This window comes from Carassius carassius, chromosome 32, assembly GCF_963082965.1.
Source record: "Carassius carassius chromosome 32, fCarCar2.1, whole genome shotgun sequence".
Lineage (NCBI taxonomy): Eukaryota > Metazoa > Chordata > Actinopteri > Cypriniformes > Cyprinidae > Carassius > Carassius carassius.
Genome location: NC_081786.1, coordinates 7,777,942 through 7,796,919, shown reverse-complemented (window position 1 = coordinate 7,796,919; position 18,978 = coordinate 7,777,942). Strand labels below are relative to the sequence as shown.

Below are 18,978 nucleotides of genomic sequence, written 5' to 3'. Positions count from 1 at the left end.
GAGCTTCAAGAGGTAGTCACCTGAAATGGTTTTCCAACAGTCTTGAAGGAGTTCCCCGAGAGATGTTTAGCACTTGTTGGCCCTTTTGCCTTCTGTCTGCGGTCCAGCTCACCCCTAAACCATCTCGATTGGGTTCAGGTCCAGTGACTGTGGAGGCCAGGTCATCTGGCGCAGCACCCCATCACTCTTCTTTTTGGTCAAATAGCCCTTGATGCCTTCAGTGTGACTCTACAATTTTCATAGTCATGAAAATAAAGAAAACTCTTTGAATGAGAAGGTGTGTCCAAACCTTTGGTCTGTACTGTATATATATATATATATATACCAGAGAATGCAATAATTTGTTAATAATTTGTTAACAAATTATTAACAAATTATTGCATTCTCTGGGTAATAAATGCACAGATTTCTTCAAGTACTGAATTTTAGTTGAGCTTTTCCTAGAAATACATAACAAAAAACCTAGATTTTATTTGGATGTTTCTTGTAGCCTGCTGCCATACTTTGACTTTAAATAATTCACCAACCTTTCTTGCGTAGCCAGGATTTTGCCTGTCAGTTAATTTAATTTGTTTGCCCCAAAAAGATAGAAAGAATCTGTCTTAAAACGATTAAAAAGACCAACCACAGTACAGTTTGTTTTTGCATGCTATTTAGGAATGAATGTATCTGAGACCGTTAGTACCAGAACAATTGACTGGAATGAACAATTAATTGCTCTGCAGTCTGCACTATTGGCCAGATGTACAAAAAAACTAAGAAATGTTCAGAAATGTTTGTGTGTAATCACAATATCTCATTATTTTCCAGACACATCTCACAACACACTTTTGCTCAAGCATATACTTGCTAAAAAGCATGAGTTTCTTAAAAAAAAAAAAAAGGAAAAGAAAAGAAAAGAAAGGGTTGATCTTTAACCCTTTCTTCCCATTTTCTATGCAATATGCATTCGATATTCAGTGACAATATTGTATATATTTTCAAATGTTTGGGGTCGGCTGTTTAAATATAGTACAGACCAAAAGTTTGGACACACCTTCTCATTCAAAGAGTTTTCTTTATTTTCATGACTATGAAAACTGTAGAGTCACACTGAAGTTTGTACCTGTTGTGTTTCACACTTTTTTGTTATGTATATATATATATATATATATATATATATATATATATATATATATATATATATATATATATATATATATATATATATATATATATATATATATATATATATATATATATATATATATATATATATATATATATATACATATATACATATATAATTCCACATGTATTAATTCATAGTTTTGATGCCTTCAGTGTGAATCTACAATTTTCATAGTCATGAAAATAAAGAAAACTCTTTGAATGAGAAGGTGTGTCCAAACTTTTGGTCTGTACTGTAAGTCTCTTATCCTCACTTGGGGCTGCATTTGTTTGATGTTGTAAAATATAAATTACAATTTAATTGTTTTCTATTGTAATATATTTTAAAATGTAATTTATTCCTATGATGGTAAAGCATAATTTTTAGCTTTAGTACTTCATTCTTCAGTGTCATATGGTCCTTCAGAAAACATTCTAATATTCTGATTTGGTGCTCAAGAAATATTTCTTATTATTGTGAGTGTTGGAAACAGTGATACTTTATTTATATATATATATATATATATATATATATATATATATATATATATATCTTTGTAACATTATAAATGCTACCACTCTGGATAAATTTAATGCATCATCTCTGAATAAAAGTGTTAATTTATTGCAACCAAATTTGTTGAAACCAAAGTTATAGTATATAAATATATATATATATATATATATATATATATATATATATATATATATATATATATATATATATATATATATATATATATATATATATATATATATATATATGCTAAATCATGAACACAATGACAGGGTGAAATGGGCTGTGATGCATGGGGCGCCAGGTAAAATCTTGCCTAGGGCAGCAAATTGGTCAGGGCCGGCCCTGTGTCTGTGGGCCCTGAATACACCAGGCATCTGGCACGCTCTCCAACCAGCCGCATGGATGTCATCCATTATTTAGATATAAAAAAAAAATCAATACGTTAAACCTCTAATTAGACCCAAATAATAATGATCATTTAGTTTGTCAATTACAAACTGTGCAGATGCTAAATGAAGCTCATAAATAGCATGTAATGAGGCATCATGCAGCCAGGGGCCTCTTGGCATGTTTTGAGCTGATAATTGTATCAGACCCTCTGATACTTCCTACTGTTGACTATGTCCAGGATTAGGTCAGTGAGAGTGATTTTTTTTTGCCTCTTTTAGGATGGCACCACTAGGCTTCATTCACTTGCAGAACGCAAGCTTCTGGAGGGCGTGTAGGTCTGAACTAGCGAGTTTAGGTATATTGGTGTAGTGCCAGTGGTTGTCTGTAGACAAGCATCAGAGAGGTGTGACATGAGCTTTTTTTGGCTCGCTGAAGACCACTCTGGTTGCTGCTTTCTGGATCAGTTGCAGAGGCTTGATAGTACATGCAGGAAGGCTAGCCAAGAGAGCATTACTATAGACCAGTCTGGAGAGAACAAGAGCTTGGACAAGGAGTTGTGCAGTCTGCTCTGTTAGGAAGGGACTAATCTTCCTAATGTTGTATAAGGCAAACCTACAGGACCGAGCCATTGTAGCAGTATAAGTAGTGGTGCGTTGGCTGAGACCACGAGTAGTTCTGTCTTAGCAAGATTGAGTTGAAGGTGATGATCCTTTATCCAGACAGAAATGTCTGTCAGACAGGCTACACTGCGAACAGCTACTGTCGGATCATCTGGTTGGAATGAGAAGTAGACTTGAGTTTCATCAGCATAGCAATGATAGGAAAAGCCATGCTTCTGATTGATGGATCCTAAAGATGATGTGTAGAAAGAAATAAGAAGTGGCCCAAGCACTGAGCCTTGAGGAACCCCAGTAGCAAGAAGTTGTGACTTAGAAACCTCACCCCTCCAAGACACCCTGAAGGACCTACCAGAGAGGTAAGACTTGAATCACTGGACTGTGGTTCCTGAGATGCCCATCTTCATGAGAGTAGACAGGAGGATCTAGTGGTTAACTGTGTCAAAGGCAGCAGACAGATCTAGCAGGATGAGTACTGAGGATTTGAAAGCTGCTCTTGTCAATCTCAGGGCTTCAGTAACTGAGAGTAGTGCAGTCTTAGTATAGTGGCCGCTTTTGAAGCCAGATGATGTTGTTCTGTGCAAGAAACATAGAGAGTTGGTTGAACACAACTCGCTCAAGTGTCTTTACAATGAACAGAAGAAGGGACACCGGTAGCACTGGATGGCCCTCGGTGGATGGCAAGACATTCCTCCGCCGCCCGGTGGACGGCAACGGCTCCTCCGCATTCGGGCAGCCGGCAGGAGTCCCCCATTCCCTGCTCCTCCCCATTCAGGCAGCAGACATTCAAATAAAGCTTTTAATAACAAATAAACACAAAACAGCGCGACAGCCCCTCGTGGATGACAAACAAAAACAAAACACAAAATAAAGCCCAGGCCTGGTCCTCTCTCGTTCTTCACTGTCGTCACTCCTCTTTTGTATCTTTCCAATCTCCTCTGTTGGGCTCGAGACCGGTGAGTGGATAAGGTGTCGCACATTTCCCAATCACTCCATCGGCCACGCCCCACTTGTCACAACCGGTCTGTAGTTTTCTAAAAGTGATAGATTTAGAGAGGATTTCTTAAGCGGTGGGGTTACCCAAGCCTGCTTGAATGCTGTGGGATATGTACCAGAGTGAAGAGAGGTGTTTATAATGTGAGTGAGTGCGGGTATAACTGAAGAAGAAATGGCCTGAATGGGGGTGAGTGGAGATAGGATCAAGTAGTAGGATGATTGGAAAGGATAAGTTTAGAAACGTCTGCCTCCAAGAGTGGAGAAAAGAGGAGAAAGAATGAATATTTATGATTATGAAGTTTTTGTCAGTTTGTGGTGTGGAGAACTGGTCGCTGATGGTTATTGTTTTATTTATAAAGAATATTGCAAAGTCATTATGGCATTATTTCCCTGTCAAATGTCGAGAGCGCATAATTGTAGTGCGAAAGTACATTAATTAATGCGTGAGCGCGAATATCTCTGCACTGGGTGCGTGCTCTCAGATACACGTTGCTCTTGTAAGGATGTTCTCTGGGCTCCCTCAGAGAGTATGCCTGCACTTAAAACGTGTTCAGTGCAATCGCGAATCTCACCTCTTCGCTTAAAGTAAGCGTGTACGTGCTTAGACTGCATCCTGTGCGTTCGCGCATGGCCAATTACTCTTCTCTTCGATTTCTGTCTATTTTCTTTTCATTTATTATGCAAATGTGTGTGTATGTATGTATGTATATGTGTATGTATGTTTATATATATATATACATATATACACATATACATATATATATAAACATATATACACACACATATATATATATATATATATATATATATATATATATATATATATACATACATACATACATACATACATACACACAATTGCATAATAAATGAAAAGAAAATAGAATACAAAAATATTAGAAAAGTAGTTAGATTTTTTTTTAAGAATAGAATTAGAATAGTGAGTGTTAGAGGGTGAAATAAAGATAGAACAGATGGGTTTTAAGCCTATTCTTGAAGATGGCTAAGGACTCAGCTGCTCGGATTGAGTTGGGGAGGTCATTCAACCAGGAGGGAACATTTAATTAAAAAGTCCGTAAAAGTGACTGTGCTTTTTTGGGATGGCACAATCAAGCGACGTTCACTTCCAGAACTCAAGCTTCTGGAGGGCACATAAGTCTGAAGTAGGTCAGTAGAGTGTTTTGATTTTCACCACTTCCTCTTTGCAGCCCTGAGTCTAGAGCAATGTTCCGGGAGAACATCAGACAGCAAGGGTGCAGAGGAGGTGGTGCGTGTTGGTCTGGATGAAAGGGGGTAAAAGTTGTTTAAGCAAGACGTTAGAGTGGAGCAAAGAATGTCAGTACCAGTGTTTGAGTCCAGTGCTGAAAATTGAGAGGGTAGAGGAAGTGAGTAAGAAACCATAGAGGGTAGGCGAGTGGGAGAAAGCGACCATTGGTTACGTTGAAAAGTGATGTCAATTGAGCAGTATCACATGTAGATAATGTCCAATTGATTACCTGATTTGTGAGTAGCTGTAGTAGACACACGCTTAGGGTCAAATGAGGCAAGCAGAGTGTTGAAGTAGGCAGCCTAGGTTTATCTTGGTGGATGCTGAAGTGCCAGAGGAGTATCATCTTCAGGGAAGTTTTAGAGTAACACATCCAACTCATCTACTCATGCTATTCTTTTGAAATAAGTAGACCTGTCCCTCCATCCCCCCCAAATGGGTGTGGGTGTGGGAAAATGTGAAATTAGTGGAGAGGGCTGCAGGAGTGGCAGTGTCCTCAGGTTTGATCCAAGTCTCAGTTAGGGCCATGTGGTTCCTGGCAGTTCCAGAGACCAACTGGAATAGAGAGTAAAGTAGTGGAGGACATAGGGATAGTACGCAGATTATTAGGATTGTTCTGCCTCCAACGTACAGTGTGTGATTTACGAGTGTTAATAGTAATAGTAGAGATTTGGAAGCACATATTGAGTACAATTGACTAGAACAAGTAGATGAGAACAAGTCATACAAAAAGTAAAGAAAGGGGGAAAAAGCAATACTCTGGTGCCTTGTCGGTGTCCTTGCTCGGTGGAGTCGCACAGGTAGAGTCGCTGGTCTTTACACTCGTTGGTTTTGACGTGACTGCTGCCGAGGTGTACTGAGCAAATATATACTTCACTGATTCCACGTAATTTAAATCAGCTGGCCACTCCTTACTTCTTATTAAACCGAAACTGCAAAGTCACTCTTCTGCAGCTCAACTGCTTCTACTAACAAGTTCTTGCCAACAAGGTAAATTATATCTGGTTTTGGCCATGCCTATCTAGTTATTAAACCGAAACTGCAAAGCCACACGATACACATGAGAACAAACGCGACTTCTGCTGCTCGACTGATTGATAATAGCAATAGCAATGTGCGGGCTGCTATAGTTCAAACCAGTTCATTCTCATCTCTCTATGACAAAGGTTGACATAATGCTAAGATGAAATTACTTTTCAAATGCTTCCCCCTGTATCACCAAACCTCAATTCCTTGGTGAAATGAGCGATAAGTTTATTATCAATTATCTACCTGTCCAGAGAACTGAAAGTGATGTGCACATTTCCCATTTAATCTCATCAATCACCATCAAATACTAAACTCATATCTGCTTCAACTATCGTGCCACTAAGTTAGAAAGTGCCTCTAAAAAACTTTTGGGTATTACTTAAAGTTTTGCCCTGAATCCTGTGGTCTGTTTTCTTAGTTGGCTGATTGAACAAAGCATAAACTTTCAACCAGTGATGGTTTATGACATTTCCGAAAGGGGAAAAATGGAAAAATAACAGAATGAAAAAGAGGCAGGGATGCATGAAGGAGAAAACGTCTGTCTTAGGCACCTACAGAGATGCTATAAGATAAAATTTGACATCATATTTTCATCAATGATGGAGTGCTTGCTGGATAAGCAATTTAATTATTTTTATACATGTATTACACTTCCATTCAAAGTTTGGGGTCAGTGAGACTTTTAATATTTTTGAAAGAAGTTTTGTTCATAAAGGCTGCATGTATTTGATCAAAAGTAAAGTAAAAAATAAAATTAAAATAGTAAACAGTAATATTGTGAAATTGTATTACAATTTAAAACAAACTTTTTAATATATTTATTGATTTAATATATATTTTACTATATCTATTTTTTATATATTTTAAAATGTAATGTATGTCTGTCATAACAAAGCATAATTTCTCCAGTCTTCAGTGTCACATGATCCTTCAGAAATATTCAATATTGTGATTTGGTGCACAAGAAAAAAATTTCATTATCAATGTTCAAAAAAAGATGTGCGGCTTAGTATTTATGAAGAAATTAAGATTTTTTTAAAGTTCAAAAGAACAGCATTTATTTTAAATAGAAATCCACGGTGATGAAATATCCATACACAACATTGTGTTAAAAAAAGTAAAATAAATGAATAAATAAAAACTAGTCTTTTCTGTTATGTTTGTACTGTATGTTGTTAGTATATTTTATTTTTATATACATGTTTCCAGTTTTATTTACTTTAAAGCATTTCCTACAGTAGATGTTTATGTGAATTGAAATGTAAATAAAAATGGCTATTTACAGATATTAGTCCATATCGTGATTTGATGTACAATGACCTATTTTTGATTAATTCATTCAAAATTTGGCAAATTCCGTGCCATTCACGTTTTTATGACTGGATTCCGCGATTCCCTCCGCGTTTTCTGCATCGCGGAAATCATAGGGCCCTAGTTGTGGTATGCCAGCTCTATCTTGCAATGGACACACACCACGACGTTCTCTTTACGTTTGCCCGTGCCCTCAAATCAACACCGCTGACTCCTTGCAGTATGTGATTTCGGACGCAGCGCTTGTCTCTCCTTACCGCTTTGTGGGTGACGTAAAGGCGTTATGTCACATTAAAAAAACAATTGCGAAAGAACCTGACGTGAGATTTAAAATAAATTAAAAGAGGCTTCGAGGCAGAGGAATTTGCCTCGATCATTTTTTGTAATCGATTTACTCGAGGAATCGTTTCAGCCCTAGTGTGTAAGTTGGTTGATAGCAGATTAGGATAGTCTGTCAGAGCAGTGCTGTGCGTGACGGCAACTGTGCTGCTGTCAGGGGTGTCTGGGTGAGAGACTATAGTGCGGCATAATTAGCAGACTAGCCTGCTGAGCGCTGGATGCTGCCAGGCTCTGTCCTCGCTGTGGCTTGTCTCTAGTTTGACAAAAGTTTGAGCTCTCATCTCCCTCTCCTTCTCGAATGCTCCGGTTGGTATTCATGGAGGAGAGCAGATGGGTAGTACATGCTCTCACGCTGTCCAAACCCTCCTAAGATCGTAAAGAACTCAAAGCATGACGTCTGTTCAGAAGCGCCGGTATAGAAAGGCATGGCAGTACCACAGGGAATTTCCAGGCTTTAAATAACAGAACACCACGGAACCGACAAATCTATGCTGGTTCACTGTTCCCCCACTGAGTTCACTCCATCAAGTGTTCATTTTGAGAACTGGTGTTCATGATATTGATTCTTTGGACAGTTCTTATCTGATTTTCATTTACATGCAGTTTTCATCGGATTAGAGATGCATAACATTTTAAAGCATAGAAATGAAACTATTTGTGTGATCTTGGAAGTCAACTAAAGGTGTAATGACACTCGCCATAATAAGATTTTCCACCGACTGGGATCGTCATTTCTTTCACACCAGGACACTAAACACTTATTAGAATCTAACAGATCGGCAGCATAAAGAAATGTCCTTACTCACCTTGATTACGCCTTAGGATTGGAAGGCAAAGTGCCATTTACCCATAATGCTTCTTGGTAAATCATGTCATAATACTTTATCCTATATAAACTTTTTTCCTTATTGGCTTGTATTTCAGTAAAAACATCCTCAAACAAAATACAGCTTTTATCATTTTAGGGCCTTTTGCACCGCAGGAACCTTTTCATAGTACCAGAAGTAATTGTGGAACTACCCACTTTTGGGCGTTGTTTTTTTTGTTTTTTTTTCGGTTCCTGATTTTTTTAGTAACAGATTTTAGTATCAGACTGCCTTTTTCGAGAACCAAATTAGCTCCTACTCTGGAGCAGGGTCCAACCAGCAGAACTGGTACTAACCGTGACGTAAGTAGACACTGTTGGCCATACTGTAAACATTGTGTCAACTTATTTCGCAAGCATGATGAACAGCAATAAATAAGTGCAATCACTTGTAGCAAATGTAAAACTGTCAGTTGTCGTTGGAGATTCTTAGTCCTCCTTTCCGTTCTTTCAATCGCTTTATGTATACGTCGTATACGTCGTGCACAAATGACATCACAGTCGATCGGCTTACGTCACTCCCTAGTACACACGGCAGGTGCCAATGCAACCCTTAAAATGGTACTGGGAAATAGTTCACGCAAAATCGTCCCAGTACTTTAGTACTGTACATATAATTCTGGAACTAAAGCTGTGCGAAAGGCCCTGTGGTTCCCCATTGGAAAATGGCTTTTTATTTTTGCATCTTGTTTTGATGATGTTCTGAAGATGTTTAAGTCATGTACTTAGAAAGCAAGTGACTTTTACCTGTAATTCATCAAATCTAAAAACATGTAAAGGTATGTTTATTTTTATTATTATTATTTTACTGTTGTTATTATTAATTTATTCATAAATACAACTTACATTTACCATCAAAATGTTTGGAAACAGTAAGGTATTGCCAAAGTATCCTAAAATGTATAATACTTTGCATATAATATTAAGCAGCACAACCGTTTTCAATATTAATATCAATAATAAATGTTTCTTGAAGACTAAATCAGCATATTAGCATTATTTCTGAAGGAACATGTGACACTGAAGTCTAAAATAATGGCTGGTTGACTTCGCCATTACAGGAATAATTAAACTTTAAAATACATTAAAATAGAAAGCAATTGTAATAATATTTCACAACATATTACTGTTCTTACATTTTTTTTTTCGATCAAATAACTATTTTTTCAAAATCTGCAACCCGATTGTGAGCTTGCCAGACTTCTTTAAAAAACGTTAAAAAACATACTTATTTATAACTTTTTTGTTGTTGTTGTTTTGAGAAACTTAGTCTTATCTTCTTTTGCTTGCAAAGTTAATGCAGCTTTTTTTCAGGATGAATATAGATTTTGAGATTTTTATTTATTTATTTATTTATTTATTTTACATCTGCTGTGTTTCCCACTTTACAGTTTTTTATGGAGTTTTTAAAATGAATACTTCCTTACACATGGGCTACCATAATACAATAAACAAAATATCTAAAAACATTTCAGCCTATGCTACATAAATTTAGACTCAAGTCACGTCAGGCAGGGTTTGCTGAATATTAGCATGTCTACATTCGCAAAACGATTCTGATGATGTGTCAGAGCCCAGTGATGTAACACCATGAAACAAGATTTTCTTTACCTAAACATCTTCCTCGCATAATCAAAAATATCAGTTTCATTTGCGACAGAGTGGGTTCCAGAGTGGGTTTTAGATTTCCTACTTTTCAGCTTTCCAGGGCTGTCTGTGTGTCTTTTCAGGATGAGGAACTCACCGAGGGAAGGACACAGCTCTTCTCTAGGTCATACTGAATTCACTCTGCGTTCGATGAGGACAGTACCCTGAGGCAACAAAAAACACCAAAGACTAGCCAGCTGAAGCGGGAACATGCATAAGAATACCAAACAGTCATTACAGTCATTACAAACTTTACTTTATTTAGTTCCTAACAAAGCACTCTGGAGGTGCTGCTGTGAGACCTACCTCAAAACCTTGGGAAGCATGGGCAGAAACCAAGGGTCTGTATGTGGCTAGTAGTGCTTTTTCTTTCTGATGTAATTCTATGATTTGTGTGTGAGTGTGTGTGTGTGTTGTGCAATGTGCAGTATGAGCACATAAGGACCCTGAGGCAAAGTGATGGGGGAACGGGGCTCTTCGGGGTGAGGTTTCTCTGGAAGGTTTCGACATGTTACAGGACAAATTAAGCTTTGTTGAGAAAGGTGTTTTAAAGGAAAGGCCTGATTTTTGGACTGCTTTGGGTTCACTGGGAATTGAACAATAAATTGACAGGTTTCATTTATCAAATTTTTTTTAACACACACACTACAGTACCTTTGCCCCTGTTTAATTTACCAAAATATGTAGTGCCATTCCAAATCATTTGGTTAGCTTGAGAATCAAATGTATTTATTGATGCCTAAATGAGGAGAGAAGAAAAACCTCCACAAATTTGTTTTCAGATTAATGTGCAGTATCAGTGCTGGCATTATGAGGCAATTTGTGTTATTTGTTCCTTTAGTGTTTTTATTCCACTTAGAAGTCATATCAAAAGCAGTAAATGTACAATTTAATGTGCATTTAGGCACCTCTGTGTCTTTTTAAACTTGTCATATATTTACTGTTTTGATATGTGTTCTAGATTAAAGTTTTTTGTAAGCACATTTAATAAAGTTTGGTGTAAGAAAATTTTAGATATTTAAAAGAATGCAATATTTTTATTCAACAAGGAAGCATTAAATTGGTCAAAAGTGACAGTAGAGACTTTGGGCCCTATCATACACCCTGCGCAATGCGACGCAAGGAGCAGCGCAAGTGTGTTTGCTAGTTTCAGTCCGGCGCTGTTTGCATTTTCCTGCTCATTTTTGCGGCCATGGGCATTCTGGTTTAAAAAAGAGGTGTGTTCAGGCACATTGCTGGCGCAATGCTATTTTATAGGGATGCACGATCATGATTTTTCATGGTCGATTCCGATTTTTTAAAAGCAAACTGGCCGATTCTGATACCGCTTTCCGATTTTTTTTAATCTTTAAGCAACAAACAAGAAAGAAGGAAAGTGTGCATAAACGAGATGTTTATTTGGTATTTAATAGGCTAAACTGGCTTTTGGCTATTGAAAACAATAACTGTAACCATCTGAAATTAATGGCAGTATCTGCACAGTAAGTAGCCTACATTCAATACAAACATAGATGGTACAGACATCAGCATTTAGCTTTTGTATATGCCTACATGTCATAATGGATAGTCATCACATGTATCAGAATTAGTCTATCTGCTCGCACACGAACAGCTCCGTTTCATCTCGGAGATGCGTTCTGTCTTTGTGCTTGCCAAATTCTCCAAATCCGTCATGGCACGAGTGCAACTGGCTCTTAAAGGGAATGGAAGATGAGACTCTGATTGGTTTATTGCATGTTACGCCCAAAAAACACCCATTATTCACTAAGAGAATAGGGAAAACTCATTTAAACCCTGCGCCAGGGCGCGCAAACCGTTTATCCGTCGTTAAAATAGCAAAAGTGGATAAGGACACGCCCTGAGTGCTCCTGCGCCGTGCGCTTTACACTTTGTGTTTAGATCGGTAAAATAGGGCCCCATAAGATCATTACAAAAAACTTTTTCAAATAAATGCTTTTGAACTTTCTAATCATCAAAGAATTCTAAAAGGGTTTCCACCATATCAGCTTTTTATAATGATTTCTGAAGGAGCATGTGACACTGAAGGCTAATGTAACGGCTGCTGAAAATGTAGCTTTGCCATCATAGAAATAAATACAATTTTAAAATATAGTAAAATTTTATTTTAAATTATAATAATATTAATGTTTTTACTGTTTTTTTATTATTATTAAATTATGCAGCCTTGGTGAGCTTGAGAGACATCTCCCCAAACTTTTGCTAAATTATTATTATTTTTTATTTATTTATTATCTATCATTAATAACCCTCTGTTGCCTGGTTTGCTAAACTTATACTTTCTAAAAGATTCACTTTCTATAAATATATTACAGCACAGAATAAATTATATTAAAAAAATGGTGTTGGAAAAAAAAGCAAGATCACTTTCACCATCAGTAATATTATTTATTCTATAATTATTAGTCATGCTATCAACATTGATATTATAGCACATAAAGATGTGCCATTATGTATTTTATGTCCTGGTATTGCTGGTTATGTAACTTATGTTAAATAAGCAGCAGTCATTACCTCTGATTAAAATCAAACTTAAGCCAACATTTCCATCTTACATCATGGGCATATCATTCGTACAATACTTAGAATTTGCACACACACACACACACACACACACACACACATACACATATATATATATATACACACACACACACATATATATATATATATATATATATATATATATATATATATATATATATATATATATATATATATATATATATATATAATGTGTGTGTGTGTGCAAAGGAAAGCAAATATGTACTGTAAAATGAGCACTTCATTTTAGCAGATCCTCCTATAATGATGTTTAAGCCAAGCTCATGATCCAGGTCTCCTAGTACAGCTCCAGGCAGCTTAGCAGATGCCACAGAGAGCTAAACACACTCATCTGTGCCCGACTGTGACTGCTGATCCCAAAGCTGTCGACCAAGATGGTGCATGTCCTCCAGGTGGCTCCAGAGTAGGACTGCTAACGCGCATCTCATTTGAGTTGCTGAGTAACTTTTACGCATGCCATTATGAAATCCAGCAGCAAACCTGCTTTTTATGAATGCTTGTTTACAAAGAAAAAGTTTTGTACACATCATTTAGAAAAGCACCAACAGCTTCAAACATGTCTTGAATGATTAATCTGAGAACATGCGATGATTGTACAGGCTTAGGATTGTTTAAGATGAATTTCTTGTGCAAAAATGGCAGATATTTTGCTCTCTCATTAGAAGCGTGGAGGCAACTCACCCGAGATATGCCTCAGGCAAGGCAGAACTAGCTCTGAGGACTGAGTTTGGAGTTTAATGAAACGCAAAAGACACAGCAGATGAAGAAAAGCAGTCCTTTTGATAAATGAGTACCTTTTCCAGCACTGAGGGCTTTTGCCCTCATCTATCGTTTCTCTGCACCCATCTGTGAATGAATATGAACTGATTATAGTCATGGAGGATTTAAACTAAACGGTCCTAAATTTACAAAGCTGCAAATGTTAAGAGAGTCTTTCACCAGAGTAATATCAATGAAGAGCTGATTTGCTGTTGTGGTTTGTAATTCCATTGCCGCTATTTACTGTCTGTGAATAGCAGCGGTGCTTAAAGATTCGAAACATTCTGAGAGCTTTCGAAATAATCCATTCTAGAGGCAATTTTCTCAGTTTTGATTGCCTATTAAAGGGACATATCATTGCTCTTTTAAGGTTGATATACTATGTAGATTAACCTACCATTTACACTGCAAAAACAAGTCGTTCAGAAGTTATCGTGGTATTGATGTTAACACAGTAACGATCGGCTTTACGTCAACACCATATTGTTAGAAGTCTTTAGGGGTTCAGTAGAAAAGAATGCCAAATGGTAATGTAAAACTAAATTACAGATACAAAATATGGCCCGTTGTGAATTTGTATTGTTTTTTTTTGTTTGTTTTTCTTTTCAGTTTTGAACACAGACATGAAACCAAATAATTAGGTTGTTATGTCCTCATCTTAAACTCATATCTTACATGTGGTGATGTAAAATTGTTTTTTTTAAAAAATTGTATCATTAAATTCTTGTAGTGACAAACATGCAGTATTCTTTCATTCAAGATTTATTAACACCCATTATTTTATGTGAAAAGATGTGCATTTTCATCATTCAATTATCACAGTCTCTTATTTTCCTTTCTTCTTACGTTAGCCGAGATTCACTAAGCGAATCAGAGGTCTGGAGCTCTATTTTAGGAGGCAGATCCAGTCAGTCATTCGTGCTTTCCAGACTGGTCTGTTTCAGATGGAAGGATATCCCAGAAAAATCAAGTGGGGAGGAATGTTCCGAAACATCGTCCATCATTTTGATTGTGTTGTGGCATAGGCGGTATATATTTATTTTATGTCAGTGGCTTGTCTGTCTGGATTTTAATCTGTTAGTCATGTTTAATCTGTTGTTTACACTGCTTATGATGTACTATGAAATGACATTTACCTTACAATATCCACAATATTTTTTCTTTATATTTATAAATTTATATTAACAGGCTATTTATTTTAAAATCAAATTTCCTTTAAATCTCATTAAGTTTATGCTATTTTACTTTTTTGTGTGTGTTCCTTGAAAGATAATGCAACAATCAGTACAATAATATTGGAACACAAGTTTAAAGCTTTATTTTTTATATTAAAACCAAACGTTATAAAACCATAAATGTTATTAATTTAATATTACATTTAATATTTAATGTTCAGTTATTTTGCATCTTAATATAAAAAAAGTTATAATGTTATTATGGGATTTAAATGCTGCCGTGATTCAAAACTGAAAATACAGGTCTGAAAGGTTGAAACTAAGTGTTCGAAAACTCAAAATGTTAAAAAAAAGTTTTGCAAGATCGAAAAATAAGATTTTGCAAGCTTGCAAAATGTAAAAAAAATAAAAATATCTGTGCAAACATTGTTGTTTTTGAGATTTCCTTCTTCAGAACTGCAACATTTTTTTACGATGTTGCGCAAATAATTTTTCAGAGTTTCAAATTTGTCCGTGTTCTCCCACTGTATTAGATTGTTTTCCATGTTTGAAACCTTGTAAATGGTGATCTGAAAACTGGTGTGCAAATAGGTGAAAACAAGTTTTTGAAACTCTGAAAACAGAGCTTTGCAGGCTTGCAAAGTGTTAAAAAAAATGACATCTCTTCAAACGTAATTTTGTTTTTGAGTTTTCCCTCTTCAGAAGTGCAACACTCTTTTTTATGGTGTTGTGCAATCATTTTTTCAGAGTTTCGAATTAGTCACTGTTCTCCCAGTGTATAGTTTGCTTTCAAGATTTGAAACCTTGTAAATAGTGATCTGAAATCCGGTGTGCGAATAGGTGAAAAAAAGTTTGAAACTCTGAAACTCTGAAACTCAGACTGAGCGAAAATGAAGCTTCGCAACCTCACAAATAAAAAAAAACCTGGAGGGAGGGCCTTCTGCTCTTGGCCAATGCTTTGCTGTCTGCTGACGTACAGTCCAATCACAAGTCGTATTTACTGGAAAGGTGGGATTGACCGACTGCTCCCCCAATGACAAAAGTCAATCCCACCTTTCCAGTAAATACGACTTGTGATTGGACTGTACGTCAGCAGACAGCAAAGCATTGGCCAAGAGCAGAAGGCCCTCCCTCCAGGCTTTTTTTTATTTGCGAGGTTGCGAAGCTTCATTTTCGCTCAGTCTGAGTTTCAGAGTTTCAGAGCAGAGCTGCGTGACAACACTGCCACAAATCACGTGAGACGCAAGCTCGCAACTGTGTGTGCGTATCTCCGCAAAGTGGGTGTTGTAAACTCAGCTCTGAAAAAATAGTCTGCAATAGGAGTGCAAATGTAATGTAATGTAATAAGTTTCACTCAGTTTTCAGAGTTTCAAAACTTTTTTTCACCTATTCGCACACCAGTTTTCAGATCACTATTTACAAGGTTTCAAATCTTGAAAGCAAACTATACACTGGGAGAACAGTGACTAATTCGAAACTCTGAAAAAATGATTGCACAACACCATAAAAAAGAGTGTTGCACTTCTGAAGAGGGAAAACTCAAAAACAAAATTACGTTTGAAGAGATGTAATTTTTTTTTACCACTTTGCAAGCCTGCAAAGTTCTGTTTTCAGAGTTTCAAAAACTTGTTTTCACACATTCGCACACCAGTTTTCAGATCACCATTTACAAGGTTTCAAACATGGAAAACAATCTAATACAGTGGGAGAACACTGACAAATTTGAAACTCTGAAAAATTATTTGCGCAACATCGTAAAAAAATGAAGGAAATCTCAAAAACAACATAATGCTTGCACAGATATTTTTATTTTTTTTACATTTTGCAAGCTTGCAAATCTTATTTTTCGATCTTGCAAAACTTTTTTTTGTAACATTTTGAGTTTTCGAACACTTAGTTTCAACCTTTCAGACCTGTATTTTCAGTTTTGAATCATGGCAGCATTTAAATCCCATATGTTATTAAATAATATTACAGTTATTCGTAATGTTTAATGTTTAATTATGAATAATTCAGTTTTAAATATGAATATTACATATAAGTAACTTTATTTTTGTATTTATTGTTATATTAATACCACTTACTATTGTTAAGTTATTAGTATTAAATATCTTGTATTACTTTAATAGTGATGACTGATATCAATAGTTTGTGGTATCAATATAAATATGAATTTAAAATATACACTTTTCACCCTTTAAGAACCATTAGTCAGTCGTTTCTTGGGAAACATAGCACAGGGTTGTCACGTGCTTTAATGTATACTTTAATTTTAATTGCCTGCAAAACCCAATTTTGTATTTCATTTAAAGTTTTGATTTGGAAGTGATGATGTCAGAGTGAGCGATTTGTTTACTTTGTAATTAGTCTGTCCATTTCCCCCTTCAGGCTGATTTGCAAACCGATCGGAATATGAGAGGCATGCGTGATCACGCTGACAGTCTAATTAACCAATCACAGTGACATAGAGGCACTGCTTTATCTCACATGACTTTCGCACCAGCAGCTTTTCGAGAACAGACAATTTCATATAAAATTTAGTAACATTTCCAATTTTATTTTCACACTGTCAAATATATTCTTAAGATGAATCATTACCTCCCTTCCCTCCTCAGCAAAAGCTGTTTTAAAGTATTTTTTGTTTTTCTACCTTTGTTCCCTCAACTGTCTGTCAATGTTTTCTTCACTCCCTGCATCTCTTAATTTGCTCTTCCTTCCATAATACGTACAAGTTCATCTCCATCCGAGACAGCAGCAATGTTTTCAGTAGGAATTTGTATCGCCATCCCCATTTTTCCACACTTCTAAACCCAGACACACACATTTGCAGGCACAAACCACACATCCTCTTCTCATCCCATTCTGTTTGCTTTGTTTCACCTGTGTCGATCTCTCTCGCACGCTCTCTCTCCCTCCTCCCTCCAGCTTCATCTCTCACTCGTGCGCTTTCGTTCACTCTCCCTCCCTCTCACACACTCATTGCTTAGCAGAGCTGCTGAAAGTGCGTCAAGCCTCTGTCCAAATACAGACAGGCTGAGCAATACTTATCTCAGGAGGAATAAAATCAGAAGAGTGTGTGTGCGTGCGTGTGTGTCAGCGAGTGGTGTTTCAGCCCAAGCCTTTGTATTGCAACACCTTAGGAGCCCGGGAGCGGACAGTGCCAGGAAGAAAAAGAGGAACTGGTTTCATACTAGACTTTATCCTTTTGAAGAAAGCATAAAGAAAAAAGTATTTTTGCTTCCTTTGTGCGAGATGGACAGTGAATGAGTGGCAGGGTCGGGTCATGACCCTCTTTTCCACCGAGTAATTGTCACCTCTTCAGGTCTTGTGGTGACTGATGCAGCTCTGAGAGGATCGGACCCCATCGCAGGCACTCCTTCCCATCCATTGGCTCAGCAGCTGTAAACAGGCTCTCATCCTAAGTGAGTGCATTTTCCCAGGGGCCGGCTGCGGGTGCTGGACGAGGAGGTTGGGACTCCTAGCATGGGGTTTTCTGCATCATGAGAGAACTCTCTTCTCTCGGTTCTTCGCGCCTAGTGTCTAAGAGTGAGTCGGGTGTGCGTCATGCGTCCCAGCAGAGCGGCAACGGTGCTGTTTCTTGGCGGTCGAGAGGGGCGGCTAGGATGGACCCCTTGGATGTGGTCTCTGACGTTGGGATGTATTGTCAGTTCAGTGTGGAGTTCTTCAGCCGGTTTGGATAGTTCCGTGGCTGCTGCTGGACCCCCTGGGGTGGCAACCTCGTACACCCATCCTGAACACCCATTAAACAACAGGCGGCACCACGCTTCGCCCATCTCTATATACCGTTCTCCAGCTTTCCTCAGAAGTGGCCACGGTGAGTCCCTTGTGGTACTCCTAAAGAGTTCTTCTATATAAGAGACTTTTTTTTTTGTTCAGGAGTCTGACTTGCTCTCTCCCCCCAACTAACCTCAATTGTTAATTGCGACGGGGGAATAATCGGGATTTCGTTTATTGAGGGAAGATTGTGTCAGATGCTCTCAATAGTGGTTATCAGGATTTGTATCTGTGCTTGCAGTTTAATTAAAGCAGGGAAGATAGTGCATCAGTGGAGCTATAATAAGTCTGGCTTTAGATTGGGTTTTTGGAACAAAGGGATCTGATAAGCGTTGAGCTATTTTGTGGTTACCGAGAGCGGAGTTCTCTCTCCCAAGGCACACAGGCAATTACCCTATTAAAGTCTAAACCCGTAACTGTACTGTGCTGTGCTATGATTGCTCTTTTGCAGTGGTTTGGTGTCAACAAACCTTTCGCATTGTACCTAAGGTAGCGTATAAATGCTTGGCTTTAGAGAAGTTGGTGGTTGTATTTTA

The 18,978-nt window shown here is 37.3% G+C and overlaps 1 protein-coding gene across 11 annotated transcripts in view; it reads left to right on the top strand.

Moving 5' to 3' along the window:
- LOC132112569 (neurexin-3a) overlaps positions 1-18,978 on the top strand; it is a 280,631-nt gene that overhangs the window by 160,858 nt on the left and 100,795 nt on the right. The window contains exon 1 of one of the 11 annotated variants that reach the window (XM_059520109.1): positions 17,639-18,482. The exons of 8 other annotated variants lie outside the window; for them this stretch is intronic. In XM_059520109.1, coding sequence (XP_059376092.1) covers positions 18,212-18,482 — 271 coding nt within the window. In that variant the 5' untranslated portion in view covers positions 17,639-18,211. Of the gene's footprint in view, positions 1-17,638; positions 18,483-18,978 lie in introns of those variants that run through there. 2 more of the 11 variants (XM_059520108.1, XM_059520107.1) reach the window with 2 other exon arrangements.